The sequence below is a fragment of the Chelonia mydas genome, chromosome 8, assembly GCF_015237465.2.
Source record: "Chelonia mydas isolate rCheMyd1 chromosome 8, rCheMyd1.pri.v2, whole genome shotgun sequence".
Lineage (NCBI taxonomy): Eukaryota > Metazoa > Chordata > Testudines > Cheloniidae > Chelonia > Chelonia mydas.
In genome coordinates this window covers 12396100-12421387 of record NC_057854.1, presented here as the reverse complement: position 1 = coordinate 12421387, position 25288 = coordinate 12396100, and the positions used below count along the sequence as shown (strand labels likewise).

General features: G+C 43.8%; 1 protein-coding gene and 1 long non-coding RNA gene across 8 annotated transcripts in view; one reads left to right on the top strand and one right to left on the bottom strand.

Annotated features, from left to right (window-relative positions):
* Nucleotides 1-25288, top strand: part of JADE2 (jade family PHD finger 2) — a 154424-nt gene that overhangs the window by 34752 nt on the left and 94384 nt on the right. For 5 of the 7 annotated variants that reach the window (XM_037907520.2, XM_037907521.1, XM_007053570.3 and 2 more), the window contains exon 4: nt 11981-12138. In XM_037907520.2, the coding sequence (XP_037763448.1) occupies nt 11981-12138 (158 nt within the window). Of the gene's footprint in view, nt 1-6985; nt 7109-8252; nt 8373-11980; nt 12139-25288 lie in introns of those variants that run through there. The other 2 variants (XM_037907524.2, XM_037907523.1) reach the window with 2 other exon arrangements.
* Nucleotides 6604-23228, bottom strand: LOC122461508. The gene is made up of 3 exons (XR_006283446.1): nt 23062-23228; nt 19177-19179; nt 6604-6616 (listed from the first exon to the last, which is right to left on the bottom strand). It is a non-coding gene; the product is annotated as an uncharacterized LOC122461508 (long non-coding RNA).

Below are 25288 nucleotides of genomic sequence, written 5' to 3'. Positions count from 1 at the left end.
TATCTACCACTTCCCGAATAGGCGGCAAATCAGAGCGTTGCAAATGGCACATTGAAAGCACACGATGATTTGATTCTGTCTGTGCCTCTCAGGATCACAGAGCCATGGCAATGCCATACATTTTCATTGGGCTGATATTTAATGATGGTATTTATCATGTTAAAGCAAGTGTCTAGGCAGGACCAATAATGCAGGGGGGGAAAAAGCCAGTGGGAAAAAGACAGATGCCTGCCCGCTGTAGCACTGCTGAAGATTCCCAGCCCGAGTTCCCGGAGGCGGTGGAGCCTGTGCATCTCTTGGCACAGCTTCTTTTGGAGCAAGAACAGTGGTCCAGGTATCTAAGTTTTATGCTAGAGGAGAGAGGCAGCTGGGGCTCTTTTCTGGGAGAGATAGAGCATTCAGAGCTGGTTACAAGGGAGCAGCTAGGCGGAGGGGCACATGCCTTTCAGCACCTGCTGTGGTCCAGGTGTGCCCACCAGACACTGAATTTAGGTATCAAAGAACAGAAAATCAGGACTAGGGGAAATCAGGTCAGATATTACCTCCTCCTCTGCTCCTTTTATTAGAGGGAGTTAGAAGATCTGGCAAGGAGGTGTTTCCTGCTTCTCCAGACGCACTGATCGAGATGGAGGGGTGGGGGATCAGCCTGGGAATTGCAGAGCTTGCCCGGGACATGGGGCCAACAAAAAGTGTTTGGCCTCAAGTAGAATCTTGGTTTGCTTGTGTTTGTGGCTACTCCTAAATACAGGCCCCTGGGGTCAAATTTTCAAACACATTTATGTGCCTAAATGTGCAGATAGGCACCTGGTGGGATTTTCAAAGCACTTAAGCAAGTTAAGTGTGACCAGTCCCATTGAAATCAATGACAGACGTCTAACCTGCTGGGGTGCTTTTGAAAATCCCACTAGGCGTCTATCTGCATCTTTAGGCACCTGAATACCTTTGAAATTGTGGCCCCTGGGTCTTGTCCTCTTTCAGGTGGACAGAGTTCTTCATACATTGAGATCTGGATTGTGCTACCTCCCAGTTCAATGAGAGGGAGAGAGCTACCATGGCCGGTACATTACTGAAGTCATGACGCTGCCGTCACAGTCGCCATAGTTGGTCTCGTGGCTCACGTTGGCTATTAAATTAGAGTTGTAGCTCTTTAAACTGTTGTTCACATTGTTTGAAGAAGCAATTAACATCTTCCAAGAGATCAGCGGAACTGGTGTTGCTAAGCAGCAGGCCTTTAAAGACTGTTTGTCAATTTCTGCAGAAGGGAGGAAATAGTAAACAGTCCTATTGAGAGAAAATTACTTGTTTTCTAGTACACGACTTTTCCTCCACCACCAGGTCCTCAGTTCATCAGTGCCCAATTTATCCTTTATTTAGTTTCATAAATAATTCAGAAGAGTTTGAGTAGAATAATTGAGTCTTTTCCCAACCCTAATCCCAGACAATTCAAAACAAAAAGACATTTAGATTACAATTCCAGCATATTAGCTGCTGGTAGATTTCCAGACAACTGATCTGCTTTCCTTTAGAATTTCTGTGGCATTCTATCATTTCTAAAGCGTTCTGCTTTGATAGTTAGTAATTTATGCATTTCCACTTCTTCATGGAAAAACAGAGGCATCATCATGATAGAGTGTTGGCACACTTGCTGCCTTTGAAAGTGGAGGCTTATCTGTCTTCGAAGAAGGACTAAATAAGTGAAGCAGTAATATTACAAATCCAGCCTGCAATGTGCCTTATCATCTTTGGAGAAATAGATACAATCATACTTATTTGGTTTAAAATTAGAACTAATCTTCTATCCCAACGTGAGTTGACAATCCTGAAGGGACAAGTTTGGGGAAAGACTTAGTGCAGGAAAACACAGGCCTGTGATTTGTGCAATATGCTGATGAGAAATTGTGCAGAACACTGATTTGCTACCCCTTTTTCAATTGTAAGGACTGCAGGCTGTGTTCTGTAGCATTCAGGGAGGTCTTGCACTCACAACACTATGCTTCACTTCAACCCCTGAGGATCTTGTGAACCATTTGTAAAGCTGGACCTGCCTTACTCAGACTAGTGACCAAAGTCAGGTAGGTTGCACAGCATAGGCTTTCAATGGAGATGGTACCAGGGCTGCTGAAGGCACCCAGGCAGTGAAAGAACTGTGACCCCTTCACGCAACCATGTAGCCTAAGAAAGAATTAAATAAATAACCCGCAGTAACAGCTGTAAACAAAGCAAAATGTGTTGATCTTAGTCTGTATGGTGAGGAGCTGAGTGCCCACAGAACAAAGATCCAGTCCAAACAGCACACATCAAGATAAAATTAGTCCACTTTCTGCTGCAAGAGGAGCAATGGATTTTTAGTGCTTTTTATAGTTGCCCTTGTGCTCCTGTGCCAAAGAAGTCTTCCTGCAGACAGAGAGCACTGGAGCAAAGCGGCACTGCCTAGCGGCAGGCAACACTGATCACCAGTTTTAGGTATTTCTTTTCTCCATTCAGAGCCTCTTTTCAGTCCACTGTCTGCAGAAAGCCTCCAGATCCCATGGGTGGGGTGTTCTTTATTGCAATGATGTCAGATTACATAGCCAAACGCGACTCTGATGGCATTTGGTCCATGAATGACAGCTCGCCTTTGGGGGAGTGTATTTGACGGGTGCTGGACATGGTGGTGATATGGCCGTACAAGTAGAGAAACAAACAGATTAGATAGCTCAAGCCAGCTTTATTTTTTGAACCCTTACTACAGCCATTAAGGTGATACATACAATTGGAGGCTCCATCACTGATTTTTTATGTGGGCTCCAAAGCTTCTGCAGTTTCTAAGACTTAACATGACCTACAGAGACAATGAACAATTCAGAATTTAGTTCTCTGTACTGCACACTTATACACATCCATCAGATAAGGCACATGACCTGGATGCCCTTCCCATCTCTGCTACAGACTTGTGTGACTTTGAGCAAGTCACTTTGCATCTCTGTACCTCTGTTTCTTCAATTTGTAGAATGAAGATAATGGACCAGATTCCAGGCTGCTGTAAATCACCTTTGCTTACCTCTCTTTGGTCCTGTGCCGAGATCGGAGGATCCAACCCACTGTCTTTAACATACTGCAGTCATGGGATCGCGGCTTTGCAAATAAGAATTAAGATCCCTAGCTACGGAGCCCTTCTAAAACCAGGGCTCTGTAGCTGCCAAAGTCCTCTTTGCAAGGGACAGCAGAATGATCCTTTTGGTGCTGGAGAGTAAAGTTAGGAGCCCAGAGAACCACTAGTCAAGTCATGCTGCCTTCCTTTATACAGTGTAAATCCAAAGTAATTCTCTGATGTCAATGGAGTTAGCAGCTCGGGGGAAAACCAGTGTGAGACAATCATCCCCTTAGTCTTCACTCTCTGTGATCATATTTTTATTTTTATTTTTTTAATTGAATCTTTTCTGTTTAAAACAGTAAATATTCCTTATAATTTAGCCAAGTTTTTTTAAATATTGCTGATAATTAAGAGAATAATCAACACAGCACAATTAAACCCATAATCTCTTGCAACACTAAATATCTGATGATAGGTAACTTCTTTAGTGATGGTGGAGGTAATTATTTAGAAAAGTTTCTGTTTCTCAGTAGGGTTAAATTCTCAAGGGAGATGACGATGAGGTGTGGAACCTTTAGCTTTTAGGTCACCACTTTAAATCAAGGTCATATTGGGCGTGGCCAAAACTGCCATCAGGTGGCTGTTCCCTGGCCTCTGTGCCAGGAGTTGGTGGAGTTAGTCTAGTTATTGATAGACAGCTGTCCATATCCTAATGTCACTATCACAGCTGGGATTCCTGTTGGCAATCTCAGCTTCCCTTCCCCCACCAATCCTCAATGAATCCCATAACTCTAAGTTCCGATGCTCAGCTTGTCAGTTACAGACAGAAAAAAGTAGGGATGGTCTCCCAAGAGAAGACTAAAAGCCATGCATGATGCTGCAAACGTTGGAACAGGGGTCCTGGTGGTTGTGCTTTCCTGACAGGTTAGTGTAATTGCACAATCATACTGCAATAAAAAAAGTAATGAGAGGAAGAAAACATGAATTTCCACACGAGCTGTGTTTTTCTCAGCAGTGTTTTGTCTGCTGTGCCAGCTTCAGACTCCCGAGCCAGAAAATTCCTAGATGAATTCTCATTATTTGCATATCATGAAGGAGTGATGTCATATTTGTGATTACTTATACAACTAAGTCTTTGAAGTGAGGATCATTACCAGGTAGCTGAGGTGGGTGGGTGGTGAAGCGCCAGGAGGAAGAGGCTGAAAGTACTGAGTTGACAACAAGGTCAGGTAGCTGAATGCACACTTCAGGGAGCCTACAGCGATCTCAAAGGCAGGCAGTGTCTCTGAGACTGAGACTTCAGACAAACTTAGCAACTGTTTCAAAGAGAAAAACTTGGCTTTGCATGTCTCTTGCTGTGTTCCTGCTTGTTGTCAAATAGCACTTTGCACTTCACCCGAGGCTTCCAAAGGGAGAAATTGCTGAGGGCCAGCACAAGATAATGAGTCCTACTTAAGCCTTTTCAATGGAGTCTAAGCGGGACATGATGTTTGGACCTCATGCAGAGGGGTAAGTTTTACCAGTCAGTAGGTTATGCCTGTTACTCCTGTGACTCAGAGTCATTATCCTCATTTTATAGGTGGGGAAGCTAAGGCACAGATTGCTCACACCTTACATTTTCAGAAGTGTTTACTTGTTTTGGGTACCTCGATATTTCGTTGCTCACTCGTGGACTTCTCAGAGGTACTGAGAACCTGCAACTTTCCCTCACTTCAGCTGGAGTTATGGGTGCTGAGCACCTTTGAAAATAAATCCCTAAGGGTCTCAGGTTGGGCATAAAAAATTGAGAGACCCTAAAATGAGTAAGCCCTTACTGAAAATGTTGGCTGGCAAGGTGTCTTGAGTTGGACGCGTTAGAAATGCTATAATATTTTAGCCCCATTGAATTTGCAAGTAGACAAATACTAGGATTTTAAATGGATCTCATGTCCTGTCATTAAAACATGTACAATTCAGAGAGGAGAACTTGTGGCACCTTAGAGACTAACCAATTTATTTGAGCATAAGCTTTCGTGAGCTACAGCTCACTTCATCGGATGCATTCAGTGGAAAATACAGTGGGGAGATTTATATACATAGAGAACGTGAAACAATGAGTGTTACCATACACACTGTAACGAGAGTGATCAGGTAAGGTGAGCTATTGCCAGCAGGAAAGCAGGGGGGGAAAAACCTTTTGTAGTGATAATCAAGGTGGGCCATTTCCAGCAATGACAAGAACGTCTGAGGAACGGGGGCGGGGGCGGGGAATAAACATGGGGAAATAATGCCCCTACTCTACTTGCGCTACATTGATGACATCTTCATCATCTGGACCCATGGAAAAGAAGCCCTTGAGGAATTCCACCATGATTTCAACAGTTTCCATCCCACCATCATCCTCAGCTTGGACCAGTCCACACAAGAGATCCACTTCCTGGACACTACTGTGCTAATAAGCGATGGTCACATAAACACCACACTATACCGGAAACCTGCTGACTGCTATACCTACCTACATGCCTCCAGCTTTCATCCAGGCCACACCACATGATCCATTGTCTACAGCCAAGCTCTACGATACAACCGCATTTGCTCCAACCCTTCAGACAGAGACAAACACCTACAAGATCTCTATCAAGCGTTCTTACAACTACAATACCCACCTGCTGAAATGAAGAAACAGATTGACAGAGCCAGAAGAGTACCCAGAAGTCACCTACTACAGGATAGGCCCAACAAAGAAAATAACAGAATGCCACTAGCCATCACCTTCAGCCCCCAACTGAATCCTCTCCAACGCATCATCAAGGATCTATAACCTATCCTGAAGGACAATCCATCACTCTCACAGATCTTGGGAGACAGGCCAGTCCTTGCTTACAGACAGCCCCCCAACTTGAAGCAAAGACTCACCAGCAACCACACACCACACAACAGAACCACTAACCCAGGAACCAATCCTTGCAACAAAGCCCGTTGCCAACTGTGTCCACATATCTATTCAGGGGACACCATCATAGGGCCTAATCACATCAGCCACACTATCAGAGGCTCGTTCACCTGCACATCTACCAATGTGATATATGCCATCATGTGTCAGCAATGCCCCTCTGCCATGTACATTGGCCAAACAGGACAGTCTCTACGTAAAAGAATAATGGACACAAATCAGACGTCAAGAATGATAACATTCAAAAACCAGTCGGAGAACCCTTCAATCTCTTTGGTCACTTGATTACAGACCTAAAAGTGGCAATTCTTCAACAAAAAACTTCAAAAACAGACTCCGACGAGAGACTGCTGAATTGGAATTAATTTGCAAACAGGATACAATTAACTTAGGCTTGAATAAAGACTGGGAGTGGATGGGTCATTACACAAAGTAAAACTATTTCCCCATGTTTATTCCCCCCATCCCCACTGTTCCATTCTTGTCACTGCTGGAAATGGCCCACCTTGATTATCACTACAAAAGGTTTCCTAAAAGTGACAATTCTTCAACAAAAAAACTTCAAAAACAGACTCCAACGAGAGACTGCTGAATTGGAATTAATTTGCAAACTGGATACAATTAATTTAGGCTTGAATAAAGACTGGGAGTGGATGGGTCATTACACAAAGTAAAACTATTTCCCCATGTTTATCCCCCCCACTGTTCCTCAGACATTCTTGTCACTGCTGGAAATGGCCCACCTTGATTATCACTACAAAAGGTTTCCTTCTCCGCCCCCCCCCACCTGCTTTTCTGCTGTTAATAGCTCACCTTACCTGATCACTCTCGTTACAGTGTGTATGCTAACACCCATTGTTTCATGTTCTCTGTGTATATAAATCTCCCCACTGTATTTTCCACTGTAGCTCACGAAAGCTTATGCCCAAATAAATTTGTTAGTCTCTAAGGTGCCACAAGTCCTCCTTTTCTTTTTGCAGATACAGACTAACACGGCTGCTACTCTGAAATCAGAGAGGAGAGATCTTCATAGCCACTGAAACAGAATTATCCCTTGTCCTAACGGGCTAGCCAGCTGGTGGAAACTCAGAGCAAGATAAAAGGTTCAGGTTGACACTGAATCTTGTTTGTTTTATATCCTTTGGAGATAGTCACTTGGTGATACTGAGTAACTTAAACAGCCTTTAGGTCTGAATGGTGACATTGGGGACTGTAGATCTATCACTAAAAGGGCACATACATACATTATGTTTTAGAAATGCATTAGAGCTGCATTGGGTTTATTTATTTTTTATTTATATTTATTTATAGTTTTCGTATTGCTTGATATTCAGAGATGCAACACTGTAAGGACTGTGACATCTTTTTCACATTACTTATGTTTATTTAGCATTTATCTTAATCTTATTTTAATTTTTCAGACTAGTAGCATAATAAAATGTTACTGTGGTGTTCTTAACAATTAAATTATATTGGCACATGGAGACTTCAAGGAACTTGACCTTTCGCAAACCCAGCCTAGCTCTGACTATAACATGTAGGCTGTTAATTATGTTTTTATTGGAAGATGCAGCCAGACTGTGTCTGGGCAGTTTAATTTAGCTCTTTATAGATGTGGTCAAAAATGTCTCCAAACAAATGCAGCAGGGAAAAGGTGCTCCTAGTGTTCAAAGAGGTAGCAATATAGGAAAGGATGTTTATGTATTTGTACTCAGCTGTAATTGGGTTATCAGCTGAGGCTCTGAGGATTAAATGAACTGACCTAAATACCAGGTCTCAGTTAGGGGTTAATGTCTATATTCCTACATAGTATCCGATTTGGTTTTGAAAATACCCTCTGGGGCATTTGATCTTCGTATTGAAAGTGTGAAGCCATCCTGGAATCATTCATTACAGTTCATGCCAAGCAATAGTTAGTTTGAGAATAAGCACTGAGAACAGATTAAACAGCATCTGAAGAAAACACCTGATCTGTCCCAGCCTCACATAGGGTAATACAGAAGTAGCCTGAGACAGACTGATTAGGGCTAGCTGGTGTCTGGGTATTATTGCTGGCATTGTGGCTTATTATTTCAGATAATAACAGATGCGGAGAAAAGGAGAAATCATCCATTTTCATTTACAAATGGTTCTTTATTCTCCAAGAGACAGGGTAGCTCTAATCAAATCGTTGCTGTCAGGCAATCCCCTGGACGAAAAACCTTATTTACCATGATCTGTTTTATGGAATTATTGTTTTCCTCACAGTGTGCATCAGGGAAACCTCAGTAGGTCCAGAAGCAAAATGGGAAGGGAAGATGAGCAAAATCACTATCCCAGAGCTGGAGAATTCTCCGAAAGGAGGGGCCCAGTTGAGCAGTTTAACGGGTCAGTGAGAATCAGAGTGCATTCGGCTGCAGGCTCTGGCCATGTAGGCAGGCATGTATACCACCATTTAGTTTGATTTTTTTCCTGTTCACTAAACAAGCTATTTTTTCCCCAAGACTGTAAACAATATCCATCCCTTTGGGAAGCCAGACAGAATATTAAAGTGTGAAACAGCTTTATAACCTAGCAATTCCTTTGCGTTTCCAGCAAACTGGCATGCTGTTTGTGAGCCCCAAAATGTGCCAGGTATTGTTCTCCACATCTGTGTAATCCAATAACCATTAGCAATTAAGACCAACAATTACAACCTTGTGAATTTCGGAAGTGTTGCTGACACCTCAAAGAAAACTTTAAGAGGCATTCTGGGCCAAATTCTGGTCTAAATCGGGAGTACGTTCATTCTCTGCAGAAGAGTCACCACAGATTTATGCTAGTGGAACGAAGTAGAATCTGGCCTCCATTCAGAAATGATTCTGAAAACAATTTTCCGTTCTCTTCCTTCACTTTTTATTATCAGAGATACTGAAAAGAGATGGCCAGAGCCCTAGCTGGCGTAAATCGGCATACCTCTGTTCAAGCTACACTGATTTACATCCGCTGAATATCTGGCCTATCTTTATCTACTCCTTTAGGATCTCTGAACAATAACATCCAGAGCATTTGTGATACTCTGACTAGAGTTTCTGATGCTTTATGAGGCAGATCCTGGTCTTAGTTAGACCAGTGTAAATCCAGAATACCTCTGTCGGTGCCAATGGAGTTACTCTAGATTTACTGTGGTGCAAGTGAAAATAGATTTGGCCCCGTGTCTCACCTATGAATGTCTTTCTCTCTTGGTATCCTTTCATTCGCTGTAAAATAAAAAAGTAGTCCCTCCAAACTAAAAGGAAAGTAGCCATACTTTCTAGTGTTATGCAGACTGAGGGTTGAGAAGGACAGAGAGGTTTGTTAGGTGGAGGGATCCCGCCGTCTGTGGAGGAGAGAGTGACCTGCTGGCGGCTTCTGTCCACAATCATGTCGTTTTCAGAAAGGGGTTCAGCCCACTGGATGTCTTCCCCCAGCAGTCCTGGCTTCTTTGGTCTGGGGGAGGATGGGGACAGGAAGACTAGCTTCTTCCCCCTGAAAAACAAGAGGACACTAGCAACCTCAAATGTATCTTGTCTGCTTCTTGTTATCAAATCTTATGAGTGGCTCTTTTGAAATCTCACCCCCAAATAGCAAGAATCTCACAAGGTTTCCACCATGGGACAAAATCTTTTCAGCTGCCAAGCCAGGACCCTTTGTACTTACGGAGCCAGTCTGGAACCAGAACTCCAGGGGCAGGTTTCAATACTCATTCTGGTCTGGGAAGATTTCTTAGGTGTTTGGATTCAAGTGTCCATTGAACCATCCCTAAATGTAATGGGGGGCGGGAGGTGGGAGGCAGTGACTGCCATAGTTATGGTTACACAAGTCTTGTCATTCAAACTGCTTGTTCTCAGCCGTTTGCAGCTTTCTGAAACAGTCACGTTATGGGATAGAACTTCCCAGGCTTAGTCTCTCTCCAAAGAGAGGTAACATTTCTTGGAAGCTTGAGGAAAAAGGGTCACAAAGCTTTTTAGTACCAAGGCAATGCAGAAAAAAATATTTCCCCTCATTTTAAAAACATGCATACCATGTTTTTGAAAAAAGCTGTAGGGCTGGAGTGGCTGAAGGTAGAAAGTTCCCCCACCCTCTGCCTGCCCCAGCTGATCCTTTGGGGGTAGCTTGTACCCCAGGTGTTGCCGTCTGGGACTGAAATTGTAGATAGCCTCTGAATAGTTCCTTATACCTTTCCTCCCTACCCACAGGTATCCACACTGAGAGCCAGCTATTCTGCCCCTTTGAAAATATTTGTTTTGCCCATTAAGATTTGTAATTAACACAGGAGTTTTCCTTTAAGGATGCTGAAGGTAGCTCAGCCCATGGTTTTCCAGCATGTCCCTGAATCACTCTGTTGCAGACAGGGAGTTCACTGGCAATGCTGTGTTTACTTCTGAAGGGGGGGCAAGGTCAGTGTCAAAGAATCTGGCTGTTTTTAAGTGCCTTTGCGTTTGCCAGGGCTGTTCTGACTATATTTTAACAGTGATGAGTTTTAGAAAAAAAGACCCAGAGTATTTTATATGAGAATTGTGTTGTGACCTGAAAGGAGCAGTTTCTGAAGGCTGATCATAGAATGGTTTTGCTTATTTCCCTGCATTTGTCGCAGATAATAAAAACTAAAACATGCATGGGAATCAGGTGACTGTGTATATTCACTACAGCCTTATCTGTATCAGCCATTCAAGAAGAAAGAAAACATCAACATGCCCTAAGAAAGCTGAATGCAGGGAAAACATGGAGTCGTATTTTCTGCTGAGTTCAAAGTAGATGTTTGTGTGAATATGTTAAATCCGTTCATCGCCTGGAGGAAAATAGTGCACCCTTTATTTTACCCTTCTTTAATGTTGGCTATCTCTCTCCCACCACTGATTGAAATATAAAGCCCGAATCTCGCATGCATGCATCCTACACTGATGTAAAGTGGAGTTACTCTTGATTTACACCATTGTAAGTGAGATGAGAGTCAGGCCCGTTATGTTTATGTATCAAGGTACTTGCTGCTTGTCTTTTCATCTAGTTGTAATTTGACAAATGGCTAATATGCCTATTAAGTGGCAGGAGGAGAAAAAAAGAGAGTGAATCCCACAGTGAGTTTCCCCAGTCAGAAAGGCCAGAGGTGCTGGTCATAAGGGTCTGATATTCTAATCGCACTCAGTCTCATCTCTTAGTTACCTGCACCTCCCATGCTAACAATATGCTCCCCCTCCTGGGGAACATACTGAGAGCAATCTGTGGTTTGTTCCCTCTCTCCCCTAAAGTTGTGGGAAGAGAAGCCTGCATTCTCTTCTGGTTGTTGGAATAATAAGTATAGTGGTCCAAGTTCATCCAGGCCACCAAGTTCCAGGATCTCAACCTGCTCTGGGACATTGAGGCCTCCCAGTGGAAAGACCAGAATTCCCTGGAGCAGTTTTGTCTCAGTGTCTTTAAGCGGGGATGACTCAGCAATCAGTTGCAGTCAGCCAGCTCTTCCCCTCACTGGGAGCATGAATAACAGAAAAGTAAAATAATGTGTGAGAATCAGGAAGTAAAGAGACACTCTGCGTGGGCTGTGGGGTTCCCTCCAGTTCTGTGAGCAGGCACTCCAATAGCCTGTCCCCCTAACCCCCATGAAAGGGGAGGGGAAGCTGAGCTGAAGACAGGAAGTTTTCTTGAAAGCCCTTGCATTGTAATACAAAGGACCCTCCCTCCAGGTACTTTTGTCAAATTGCGGGTAGGGTCCCTTAAAGGTAAATTTGTTTGAGGGAAAACAGAAGGCCTGATGGGATATCCTAGTGTGTGTACAGGAGTTTACCTGTTCTCCATATTTACTTCCACTGCCCCAGGCGGGTCCCTCTCTTTTCTCAGGCCTGGCATGATTGCCCCATTGGAAAATCCCTAAAGGCAGCAGAAACCTGAATACCAGCTTGCAAGGGGAATGCTGATATTCCAGTGCAATGTCTCATCTCTGCCGAGTCATTTAAGACTGTCTCATTGCTTTTTTGCGGTAGGTTTTTCGTACCGATCTGATAACAGCCATGAAAATCCCTGACTCACATCAGTTGAGTCCAGATGAGTTCTACATACTTGCCGATCCATGGAGACAGGAGTGGGAGAAAGGAGTCCAAGTTCCAGCGGGAGCAGAGGCGATACCTGAACCAGTGATTAGGTAAGTGAGCACAATAGTGATTGTGCTGCTAGATGCATTGCTGTCTCTATTCCTGTCCTTGGACAGGATACTTATTTACTTGGCATTGTTCTGCCCATCTGTTTATTTGAGGAGCTTCCAAAATAATTTGAGTTTATAGTGCTGTCTAAACTGCAATGTAGAGTAAATAAAGCAGGCAGGCCTGGAACTTGAGCTAGGTGGAAGTGAGCCTTAAGCTGGTAAAAAAGCATCAGTCCCGGGATTCAGATCCAGGGGAGTGGGCAAATGATTAAATGCAGTAGAACCAGGTGATGCTTCCAACTGCAGCAGTGGCCTGTGCTTCTGTGAGGACAGCCAAGACACAGTGGAAATGTGCAAGAGGGGACAAGTGAAGGGCAAAATCCCTTAGTAAGCAAGTAATATATATGCGAGAACATATCTGTCTGGGCAGACAGAAATATGGTTTTATAGGCTGTCCAGACCTACCGTCATGGTCCTGGAAGGGCACACTCTAAGCTGTACAAGCTTAGCAGCGCACCAGCAGCCATACGCGCAAGTGACTTAGTTTGGATCAGTGATGGGTGATAGATTTATGCCACGTGACCCAGCATTGCAGCATTCACATTCAGTGTATTGCTTAAAACAAATCCTTCAGTGTGGCCTGGGAATGTGCTGACAGAGGACCAACATGTTAACATGGCGCTTTGGGGTGGGATATGAACTCAGGCTTCCCACCCGCTCCCCCAGATGTTATGACAGAGATGTGACTGCTCTCCCTTGAGGAAAGTCCTCTCTCATTCTTGGATTGCTGGGTATGAGTGAGTGAAGGACTCTCAGGGGCCACCAGCTCTGCATTTGCCCAGGTTGGTGTCATTTTGCAATGACCCAGGGGTTTGGAGAGGGTAAAATAAACATAAAAATCCACACTCACGTTAACCTCTTCAGTGATTCATGGGCGTGCGGGGTTCATTGGGAAACTCAGTGCCTGTGCTGGAGTCCCACTGAAGTCAGTGGGAGTTGGGACTTGGTAAGGGCTGTAAGACTTGGCCCGATAACTTTAACCTGCTATCTTTTATTGCCATCCACTTCAACACATTGCACACAGGAGAGGAAAGCAGAATGCTGGCTGCTAAATAGACAGACAGCCACCAAAGGCAAGCTATAACAAGTGTATCAGTCTAGATAACTATGCTATCAACAAATACTTTAAAATAGGCAAATAAAAGATAAGTAGCTGCTCAGGTAGGAAAGGGATGTAGAGTTACTGCTGTCATCCATACAGAAGCTGAGCACTAGGCATGGACAAAGGGCAGCAACATCATCTGCTCTCTGCACTGAAATTCAAGGACACTTTTTTAAAGCCAGAGACTTAACGCCTGTGATGAGATTACATAATACTTGTTGAACTGCAGGACAAGGGGATCGTGACTCCTAGCTGGTGGGAGTGTCCAAAAGTCCCAGAATTCGGTTCACAAGTCTCTCAGTGCGTCACACAACTACTCCCTTGGGACTCCCTTGGCACATGTTGTATCCTGCTAAGTGTAGTAAATATGGCTGAAGGTACTGTTGCAGTGTGATGCAAGCTGGGGGAACAATCCAGTGTCTCCCTCTGGCTAGCAAGGGTAAGAGAAGTATTAGTAATAGGGGGCTAACAGACACCGTCAAGAAAAAGTATCTGGCGTGAAGTCTTTCATGGCCTATGCCTACAGTTCAGACAAAGCAAAGCAAATTGTATTTAGGATTTGGGGCTGGATCAGGTACGTTGCAGGGCATGGCCACTGTGCCCACAATCCCCCAGCTCCATTACTGATGACTGAGCTCTATTTTTTCTATTAAAATTGATTTCAGTTCTTCCCTTTGCCACATGATGACACCCAGCTGTCCAGGTAACTCCACCAGAACTTAGGGCAAGTTATCTGCTCTATTCCAGTGGGCTGCTGCCAGCAGTGTGTCCACCCCCCCAAGCTGTTTTTCTTTTCTCTTTTTCTTCCTTTTTAACGTATATGAGTCATTTGGATAAGAATATCAAAGATCTTTGGGTTCCATGCCTTTAAAATGGTACAGGTCACCCTGGAGACCCTGTATGTTTTTAATCTTTAAAAATCAATTTAAAAAATGCTTTCAGGAACTCAGCAGGGGGAGATGACTTCAGATTACAGAAACTCTTCACTTAAAGTCATCCTGGTTAACGTTGTTTTGTTGTTACGTTGCTGATCAATTAGGGAACATACTCTTTAAAGTTGCGCAATGCTCCCTTATAAAGTCTGCTTTGCCACTGCTTGCAGGAAGAGCGGCCCGTTGCAGCTAGCTGGTGGGGGCTTGGAACCAGGGTGGACCGGCAGCCCCCCATACGCCCAGCAGGCTATCAATTGGCAGGCTATCCCTCCCCCCACTGCCATGTGCTGCTCCTGCCCTCTGCCTTGGAGCTACTCTCCAGAGCCTCCTGCTTGCTGGGGGGAAGGGGGGAGAGGAGAGGGGGACTAATGTCAGGGTGTCCCCCTCCGCCCTGCTCCTGCACCTCTCTTACCCCATCTCCATAGAAGACAGGGCTCAGGACGGAGGGAGTTTCCTGGCAGCAGCTTCTGCGGTCTCAGCTTGCTGATTAACTTAACAAGGTAGTGTACTTAACGGCATGGCTACACTGGAAACTTCAAAGTGCTGTCACGGGAGCGCTCCTGCAGCAGTGCTTTGAAGTGCGAGTGTAGTCGCATGCGAGCGCTGAGAGAGAGGTCTCCCAGCGCTCCTGGAAATCCACCTCCATGGGGGGATTAGCTCCGAGCACTGGGAGCCTGTTTACACTAGCGCTTTAAAGCACTCTGACTTGCTGTGCTCAGGGGGGTGATTTTTCACATCCCTGAGCCAGCAAGTTAAAGCGCTATAAAATGTAAGTGTAGGGAAGCCCTAAGAGTGGTGTCGGCGTACTTAAAGGGGAAATGTGCATCTCTGTCTCTCTCACACACAGGGGTGTGTGTCTCTGTCTGCCATGCTGTCTCCCCTCCCTCCATTCGTGCTGCCTTGTAGAGTGTGAGGCTACATTAACAACGAGTTAACCCTTGAGGGCTCAGCCAATTGCTAGTTCATCATTTAGCCGTAAGGCATTCCCTGGGAAATATCCCACCCTCTGACTCCACCACCTCAACCAAGTTTCACAATCATCATCGCTGTGTACAGTATTAAACTCTGTGTGTGTGTGTGTGTGTAGTCTTTTGTCTGGCAAAAAAAAATTTCCCTGGAACCTAACCCCCCCATTTACATTAATTCTTATGGGGAAATTGGATTCACTTAACATTGTTTCTCTTAAAGTCGCATTTTTCAGGAACAGAACTACAACGTTAAGTGAGGAGTTACTGTATATGCAGGAAATTCTGTTTTGCTCCTCAAATGATGGAGGAATTTCAGTAAAGTCAATAACCTTGTCTGAAGCACAGTTTGTCCCTTGGTGACAGCTGCTATTGCAGCTGCCGGCCAAAAGTTATGAAGTAAACTTTTGTACACACATACCCCCCGCCTTCCCAAGAGAAAATATAGGAAGAAATGAAACTTTAATGAGAAGTCTGAACACATCAAAAGGGAAGTTGTAAAAGGGACTGTTGAGTTGACTTACTCCTTGAAAAACACCTGTGTGTGGAATATCCTTTTTTAGTCATCTTTAATAGCTAACCACAGTCTGAATTAGGAAACGTCCAGCTCTTGGACTGAAGGTTTTGGGTTTAATTCAAGATGAAGAGTGATAGCTTGGCACTACCTGTGGAGTAAGTGCCCATCTAAAACCAGCCTGAGCTGTTGTACTGGGAATTCACATTTTGCAAAAAGCTTTTGTTTCTAGGCATTTTGTTGGACCGTGTTTTGGTTTGTAGCTTTGTGAGCAAAATCTTCCTACCCCTGCCAGGGGACAGGGAAAGCCTGGATTGCAGTAGAACCTGTTCAGGTGTGATGCACGGATGGTGAGACTGCACAGAGGCCCGGTGCACTACTGGGCACTGGGGAGGAAAGTTCCATCGTGGCTCTACCGTGGGCCAGGGGATTGGGTTGGGGCAGGTGTGTTACTAAGCATGGCCATCGTGCCCACAGCCACCCATATCACTAACCTAACCCTGCCTCCAGGGACTGTGGGAGCACTCACACTCTGTCCCTGTGTCATGGGTAGGATCCTAATGCCCCAGCTCCCCATTTAGTTCCCCAGTGCACAGATAACTTGCTCCAACTGTGTGCAGAGACCAGGATTTTGCCTTGAGTTACTAAGTGGAAGCGGAAACCACAGTTTCCTGTATCTCTAAAGCAGGTGCATCCATGCTGTCCAGTGCAGCGCATGGTATTTCAGCAGGGCAGCTTGCAACAACCTTCATCTTCGGTCCTGAGGGAGCAAATAGAAACAGTCTCTCTCTCTCTCCTCAGATTCTTCAAATTGAAAACTCCCCAAGAGAGTTCACTTCTACAGGGCCCAATCCACCGTTTCCTTGCTGTCATTTTCACCAGTGCAAAGGGAGTGAAATAAAGTGCCTTCCTTCGGATGTAGTAGCACCACGCGCCCACTTTGTACTCCATTGACCCTGAGTAAGCGACTGCGCCCCGTACAGGGTTGTGGTGAATCAGGCCCACAGAGAATAAACGCTGGCACTGTCAGATTTTCGGTTTTAAATCCCACAAGCATCTTTCATCACACAAAACAGGAAGCACAGCAGATGTATGTGTATGCCCTTCCTCCCCAGAGCTCCCCGCTTGATACAGTCATGGGTCCAGATGTTTTCCATTTTTTGGTGCTGATGTGATAGTCACAGTGATGAAATGTAGATTTCAGCTGCCAAGCATGGATCTGAACTGGAACCTCTGGCATCTCCTGGTTTAGAGTAGCACAGGAAGGAACATGACCTGCCTTAAAACTTGTCTTCTCTGGGGGCCATTGCTAACTCTTTGCATTGCTAACTGCGTTTTAGCGGATTGACAAGAATAATATTTTCAGGACCCTCAGTTTTACTTGTCTTAAAACTTATTTTCCCCAGTGTGAGGGCTTAACTTTTTCCCTGTCCATCCCCGTCAGGATGAAAATTGAAATTGCAATCAGCTCTTCCCCCAAAATATTTTTATAGTGCCAATCTTATTTCACTTCTGAGCATAGGAACACTGTGTGCATTTGTCAGGGTATGAATCCACATTTTGTTTGTTAGGCCCTACAGTAAATTTTCACTTTGTTTTTTGAATATTTTTTTCCATTTGATGAATGATTTAAAAAGAAATAACAATATCTCAGGGAACTCAGGGAATCAGGAAATCAAACCTGTTAAAGAAAAAAAACCCTTCTGGCTTTTTGAAAACCCTGTGCTCAAGTAAGCAACATAGAGTGCCGAATTTTCATTTATAATGAGGTCATTGCAACTACTGTAGCAGTGTAAAGGGACCTTAAAACAGGTACAGCTCAATCCTTTACACTGTCAGAGAGGGGTAAAGTGGCCATTGTATAAAGGAGAATTAGGGCCCTAGGTTGATGAATGCTCTGTGTTAACTCACTTGTGCTAATGCTGTCACTTTGACAGTGATTTGTATATGAAATTCCTAGAGGGGAGGAGAAGCCACACAAAGGTCTGGGAGCTGTGGACTGGTGCGTCATAATATATTTAGCAAATCATACTGCAACCCACAGGAAAACAGATTCCATCTCTGGGGAGCTAGGGAGCATTTAGACCATGAGCAGATAGATATTTTGTGGAAGGGGGCGGGGGTCACTTCCTACCCAGCGAGTCAGTCTCTGGCTCCCAAAGGAATTTTATACCCAGCTTCTGCCATTCTTTTAATCTTTCAGCTGGGATTTGAGAAATGAACTCTTCCTACTTTTGTGTTGCCTCTAGGTCTTGCAGATCCAAAGCTGAAAATTAGATTTGGAAACATTTTATTTTCTGGAGCTCTGAAATGTCAAAGCTGTGGGTGAGGTGGAGAGGAAAGGATTTGTTTTAAGGAGCACTTTCCCCAGAAAACAACCATCTGAAATGACTGAAACCAAGAGCCACCTTAAAACAAATGGGTTGCTGAAGATGAGCACTGTTGAGTAGCAGGTGATGGAGGGGATCCAGGCACTGAGTTTAGCACTGCTTTTGGGAGGTGCAGAGACTCATCTTTTGGCCCTGGGTCACGTTGGCTTAGCCCTCACAACCTTCCCTTGCATTATCCAGTGCTGAAACTTGCTTAATTCCATTGAGTGTTTGAATGTCTTCAGTGTCCATCAATATATCCGCCTCGTCTGACTGTCTGTGAGATCACCTGGCAGGCAGAGCTTAGCAGGGCTGTTTCATCTAGCGAGCCACTTCTAGTTGACCGGTACCTGATAGGGTTTTATTTTGTACCGATGTGTGCCTGAGAATTGGCCAGAGTTTAAAGGAGCCCAGCACAGATATATAATGCCATTTGAAGCTGAATGAAAACAGGGGAAATGAGCAGTTAAAAGCAAGTTTCCTTGCTGGTAGGCACTGGAATGACAGTTTGACATGCTCTGCTTACTCAGCTCACGCTAGCATTAACCCACAGCTGTACACCTACAAGAATCAGGTAATAATGCCAATACTTTACCTTTTTATGGAGCCTATAATCTGAGGGTCTCACAACACTTTACAGATCTAGAATTAAACCTCGCCACACCTGTGTGATGTAAGGGTTTATTTCACTTGTGAGTAAACTGAGGCACAGAGGCTAACTGAGTTGCACAATGAGTCAGTGGCAGAGCCAGGAATACATTTCAGGAGCTCCAGCTCACAGTGCCCTGTGGTGTGAGATGCGCTGTCTCCTCTATGTAGCTGATCCAGTGAGTTTTCAGAACGTGGCTCCCCTGAACACAGGCTGTCATTCTGTTGGTAGGCAGATAGAGTTTTTTCTTGATCAGTGAACACAATCTTCGACCATATCGACAGGGTTTGAATGTAAGCACTGAGCAAGGTAAAATAACAGAACAAATGGAGGAGCTTCAAAGTTAGTGGGAATTGCCCACGATCACACAGTGAGTCAGTGGCAGAACTGGGAACAGAGCCCACAAGTCCTGACTCACAGTTCTCTGCTCTAAATACTAGAAAACACCATCTGACCCTCGTGTGCTCCTACGACCCTGTGAAGCCCCCTCATGTCTGAACAATGAGGATAGAGAACTGACCAGTGCGTTTTGTACCTGTGGATTAGGAAAGAGATGCAACCTACCCACACCTGCCAACATAGAATCCTAAATTTTTCCAAATCTCCAGCCTAAACTGCTCTTGCTGCAATTTAAGCCCATTGCTTCTTGTCCTCCCCTCAGAGGTTACATTTCTTCCTCCTTCTTGTAACAACCTTTTACGTACTTGAAAACTGTTCTCATGTCCCCTCTCAGTCTTCTCTTTTCCAAACTAAACAAATCCAGTTTTTTCAGTCTTCCCTCATAGGTCATGTTTTCTAGATCTTTAATCATTTTTGTTGCTCTTCTCTGAACTCTCTCCAATTTGTCCACATCCTTTCTGAAATGTGGTGCCCAGAACTGGACATGATGCTCCAGTTGAGGCCTAATCAGAGTGGAGCAATGCGGAAGAATTACTTCTCGTGTCTTGCTTACAACATTCCTGCTAATACATCCCAGAATGACGTTCGTTTTCTTCGCAACAGCGTTACACTGTTGACTCATATTTAGCCTGTGGTCCACTATGACTCCCAGATCCCTTTCCGCAGTACTCCTTCCTAGGCAGTCATTTCCCATTTTGTATGTGTGCAACTGATTGTTCCTTCCTAAATGGAGTACTTTGCATTTGTCCTCATTGAATTTCATCTTATTTACTTCAGACCATTTTTCCAGTTTGTCCAGATCATTTTGAATTTTAATCCTTTCCTCCAAAGCACATGCAACCCCTCCCAGCTTAGTATCGTTCGCAGACTTTATAAGCGTACTCTCTATATGCCATTATCTAAATCATTGATGAAAATATTGAACAGAACCGGACTTAGAACTGATCCCTGCGGGACCCCACTCATTATGCCCTTCCAGCATGACTGTGAACCACTGATAACTACTCTTTGGGAATGGTTTTCCAACCAGTTTTGCATCTACCTTAAAGTAGCTCAATCTAGGGTGCATTTCCCTAGTTTATTTATAAGAAGGTCATGCGGGACAGTATCAAAAGCTTTTCAAATCAAGATATACCACATCTCCAGGCAAGTGGGCCTGTCACTGGGTGTGTAGGCTGGACTTACTTTTCTCAGTTTGAGATGCTGGCTGACTTTTGACTTAGCAGCAGCTTCTCCTGAGGCTCAGCCACAGAAGGGGCAGTGGAGGATTCTGCAGCAGCTTATGTATCCTTGTAGCAGTGGTGTTAGATTTTTTTTAATACGATCCAATTTTTGTTCCTCTTTTGGAATCTAATGAAGATGTGCATCCTCTCGGTAAGTCTGGGATTGGAGTTGCGGGGATGCATTCCGTAAAGGGACAGACATGATATAGTCCTAGTACTTTCACAAAGGGATACTTGTGCCAGTTTTCTCGGTATCTGGACGCACTGGCCTTAAATTTGCCCTGATTCTGTTACACTATCAAAGATACATAGATTCCTCTGAAAATCAGGACTAAATCCTGAGGCTTTTAGCTGATCAAAAGATAAAAAAAATCCAAACTGAAGTGGCCTGTGTTTGCTTAGGAGATCAGAAAACCTTGAAAAAGTGACCTCGCAGAGAAATAAAGCTTCCTGTTTGCATGAGCATGCTGGGCCTCAGCAGGGTCCCACTGCAGCCACTTCCTGTTCTGGCTGTGATGGCCTGACCTTCCGAAGAATCAGTCTGGATGGTATGCAGCTCCCCTTTGCAGGACAAAGGGTCCTCTGCAGCCCTTGTGGCTCAGTGGCTGTTTTGCCTCAGTGAGGACTAAGTAAAACCGAGTAGCAGCATCCAAAATAGAAATTTAAAAATCATAGCACCCTATTAGGTGAGTCTACACCAACAGTTGGTATCAACAGTCAGTCGTGAAGTCCTTACGCACTTCATGCACTCAGACAAAACTTCCATTGGATCTGCCTTGTCTCACACTATTCCCTCTGTTTTCTGTCTCCAGTCTTGTGAATCTAATGGCTGAGCATGACTTGATTAGTGTAACTATTGTATTAAGAATGTGGATGGGTGTCAGACTATTGGGGAGTGGTATATCAGGCATCGTTGATTGCTGGTGTGACATCATGCTTTATTATACCTCTGGGGCCAGATCCTGAGTTGGTGTAATTGGTTTCAGTTTTCCTGAGTAACCTAAGGCAATCTCTGCGAACTGCAGTTTCCCTATTTCTAAAATGTGCATAATTTGTATACTAATGTGAGAAGTTTGGGTAATAAGCAGAAATAACTAGAAATGCTAATCATTAAACACAACTATGACATAGTGGGCATCACAGAGACTTGGTGGGATAATACACGACTGGAATATTGGTACAGAGGGGTACAGCTTGCTCAGGAAGGACAGGCAGGGAAAAAAGGGAGAAGTTGCCTTATATATCAAAAATGTATACACTTGGACTGAGGTTGAGATGTAAATAGGAGACAGACTTGTTGAAAGTCTCTAGATAAGGATAAACAGGGTAAAAAACAAGGGTAATGTCTTGGTAGGGGTCTACAGACCACCTAACCAGGAAGAGGAAGTGGATGAGGCTTTTTATAAACAACTAACAAAATCATCCAAAGCACAGGACTTGGTGCTGATGCGGGACTTCAACTACCCAAACATCTGTTGGGAAAATAACACAGCAGGGCACAGATTATCCAACAAGTTCTTGGAATGTATTGGAGACCATATTTTTAATTTCAGAAAGTAGAGAAAGCCACTAGGGGAGAACTAGTTGAGAATTTGAAAGTGGAAGGCAGTTTGTGTGAAAGTGATCATGAAATGATAGAGTTCATGATTCTAAGGAATGGTAGGAGGGAAAACAACATAATAAAGACAATGGATTTCAAGAAGGCAGACTTTAGCAAACTCAGGGAGTTGGTAGGTAAGATCTCTTGGGAAGCAAGTCAGTTCAAGTGAGTTGGCAGTTTTTCAAAGAGACATTATTAAGGGCACAAGAGCAAACTATCTCACTGCGTAGGAAAGATAGGAAACATGGCAAGAGACCACCCTGGCTTAATTGGGAGATCCTCAATGATCTGAAACGCAAAATAGAATCCTACAAAAAGTGGACACATAGATCAAATTACAAAGGATGAAGATAAACAAGTAACACAAGTATGTAGGGACAGAATTAGAAAGGCTGAGGCACAAAACGAGATTAAACTAGCCACAGACATAAAGGGTAACAAGAAAACATTCTACAAATATATTAGAAGCAGGAGGAAGATCAAGGACAGGGTAGGCCCGTTACTCAATTAGGGGTGGTGGGGGGGAACGACACAATAACATAAAATATGGAAATAGCAGAAGTGCTAAATGACTTTTTTGTTTCAGTTTCACCAAAAAGTTTAGTAGCAATTGGACGTCTAACTCAATGAATGCCAGTGAAAATGAGGTAGGATCAGAGGCTAAAATAGGGAAAGAACAAGTTAAAAATTACTTAGACAAGTTACAGAGTAACAGCCGTGTTAGTCTGTATTCGCAAAAAGAAAAGGAGTACTTGTGGCACCTTAGAGACTAATCAATTTATTTGAGCATAAGCTTTTGTGAGCTACAGCTCACTTCATCGGATGCTTATGCTCAAATAAATTGGTTAGTCTCTGAGGTGCCACAAGTACTCCTTTTCTTTAGACAAGTTAGATGTTTTCAAATCACCAGGGCCTGATGAAATACATTTTAGTATACTCAAGGAGCTGATTGAGTAGATAAAGATTCCAGAGGACTGGAAAGGGGAAAATATAGTGCCCATCTATAAAAAGAGGAATAAGGACAACCTAGGGAATTACAGACCAATTAGCTTAACTTCAGTACCTGGAAAGATAATGAAGCAAATAATTAAGCAGTCAGTTCGCAGGCACCTAGAAGATAACAAGGTGATAAGTGACAGTCACCATGGATTTGTCAAGAACAAATCATGTCAAACCCATCTAATAGCTTTCTTTGACAGAGAAACAAGCCTTGTGGATGGGGGGAAGAGGTAGATGTAGTAAATCTTGACTTTAGTAAGGCTTTTGATACTGTCTTGCATGACGTTCCCATAAACAAACTAGGGAAATACAACCTAGATGGAGCTACTATAAGGTAGGTGCATAACAGGTTGGAAAACCGTTCCTAGAGACTAGTCAGTCGTTCACAGTCAAACTGAAAGGGCATATCAAGTGGGGTCTTGCAGAGATCATTCTGGGTCTGGTTCTGTTCAATATCTTCAAGAATGATTTAGATAATGGCATAGAGAGAGTACACTTATAAAGTCTGTGGACAATACCAAGCTGGGAGGGGTTTCAAATGCTTTGGAGGATAGGATTAAAATTCAAAATGACCTGGACAAACTGGAAAAATGGTCTGAAGTAAATAGGGTGAAATTCAATAAGGACAAATGCAGAGTACTCCACTTCAGAAGGAACAGTCAGTTACATTGCACACGTACAAAATGGGAAATGGCTGCCTAGGAAGGTGTACTGTGGAAAGGAATCTGGGGGTCATAGTGGATCACAAGCTAAATATGAGTCAATAGGGTAACACTTGCAAAAAAAGCAAACATTGTTCTGGGATGTATTAGCAGGAGTGTTGTAAGTAAGACACAAAAAGTAATTCTTCCGCACTACTCTGCGCTGATACAGCCTCAACTGGAGTATTGTGTCCAGTTCTGGGCGCCACATTTCAGGAAGGATGTGGACAAACTGGAGAGAATTCAGATAAGAGCAACAAAATGATTAAAGGTCTAAAAAACATGACCTATGAGGAAAGACTGAAAAAAATGGGTTTGTTTAGTTTGGAGAAGAGGAGACTGAGAGGGGACATGATAACAATATTCAAGTACAGTGGAGTCGCATCTTACTCGGGGGTTAGGATCTAAAGTCAGCGCATAAGACGAAAATCGCATACAGTCAAAGTTACCCTTGAAAATCCCTTAAATCGCCCATAAAGTACAGTATACTGAACATGGTTTTGTGTATACAGCCCTGTACAGTAATATGTATAAATGTATAATGTATACAGTAAGGTACAGTAGAGTACATATGAAAAATATAATTTTACAGTACTGTATTTTTAATTACAGGGGGTAATTACAGGGGGTCGTCAGGGCTTGATGTCGATCCAGGAGACGGAGGTGACGGAGAGCTTGGGTGACGGAGAGCAAGTCATAGACGAAGTGGTTGGCTCTGGTTCAGCTCAAGAAGTTGATTGCGTAGGCTCATCTGCTGCTGTTGTTTTTCCTTGAAAAACATGGTGATCGGCAACTGTCGCTGTTGTCTCTTGAGCTGCTCAAATATTTCTTGATACGGTCTCAAATCGTCCGTAATACTGCATGTGATTTTGAGGCTTCGTTCCATAGAGGGATCGTATTCAGAAATTAAATCATTCAAGTGTTTCGCTGCTTGGGACACTTCAGCAAATTTATGAAGATTCCAACTTCCTGGCTCTTCCTGTTCGTTGTCATCATCTTTGTCTTCTGTAGACAATTTTATCAGTTCCTCTAACTCTTCGTTAGTCATTGTTTCTCTATGGCTCTCAATTAATTCTTCAATTTCTTCCTCAAGGATGTCGACGAAGCCATCACCACCCACTTGCCTTGCCACCTGAACAATGCGTTTCACTTCTTTGTCTGTCAATGGTCGGGAAACCCTTAAAATCATTCACACATTCTTTCCATAGGTTTCGCCAATATGCATTGACTGTTTCAGACTTGATTACATCCATTGCCTGTTTAATATAAGTGATGCAATCGGCAATGTTGAAAGACTTCCAACACTCCATCACATTAAGATTGGGATCAGCATCCATAGCGCTACGTATCCGTGAGAACGTAAGCCTCGTGTATGTGGCCTTGAAACAGTGAATCACGCCTTGGTCGAGAGGTTGGAGGATAGAGGTGGTATTGGGGGGGAGAAAGACGACTTCAACGTCATTATGCGCAAACCGGAGTGCCGCAGGGTGGCCAGGAGCATTGTCTACGATCAGCAACACTTTAAAGTCAAGTCCTTTCTCTTCGACCTCCGGAATGAAACACTTGTGGAACCAATTCAGAAATAATGCTGCCGTCACCCAAGCCCTTTTATTTGATTGCCAGAACACAGGCAGGAG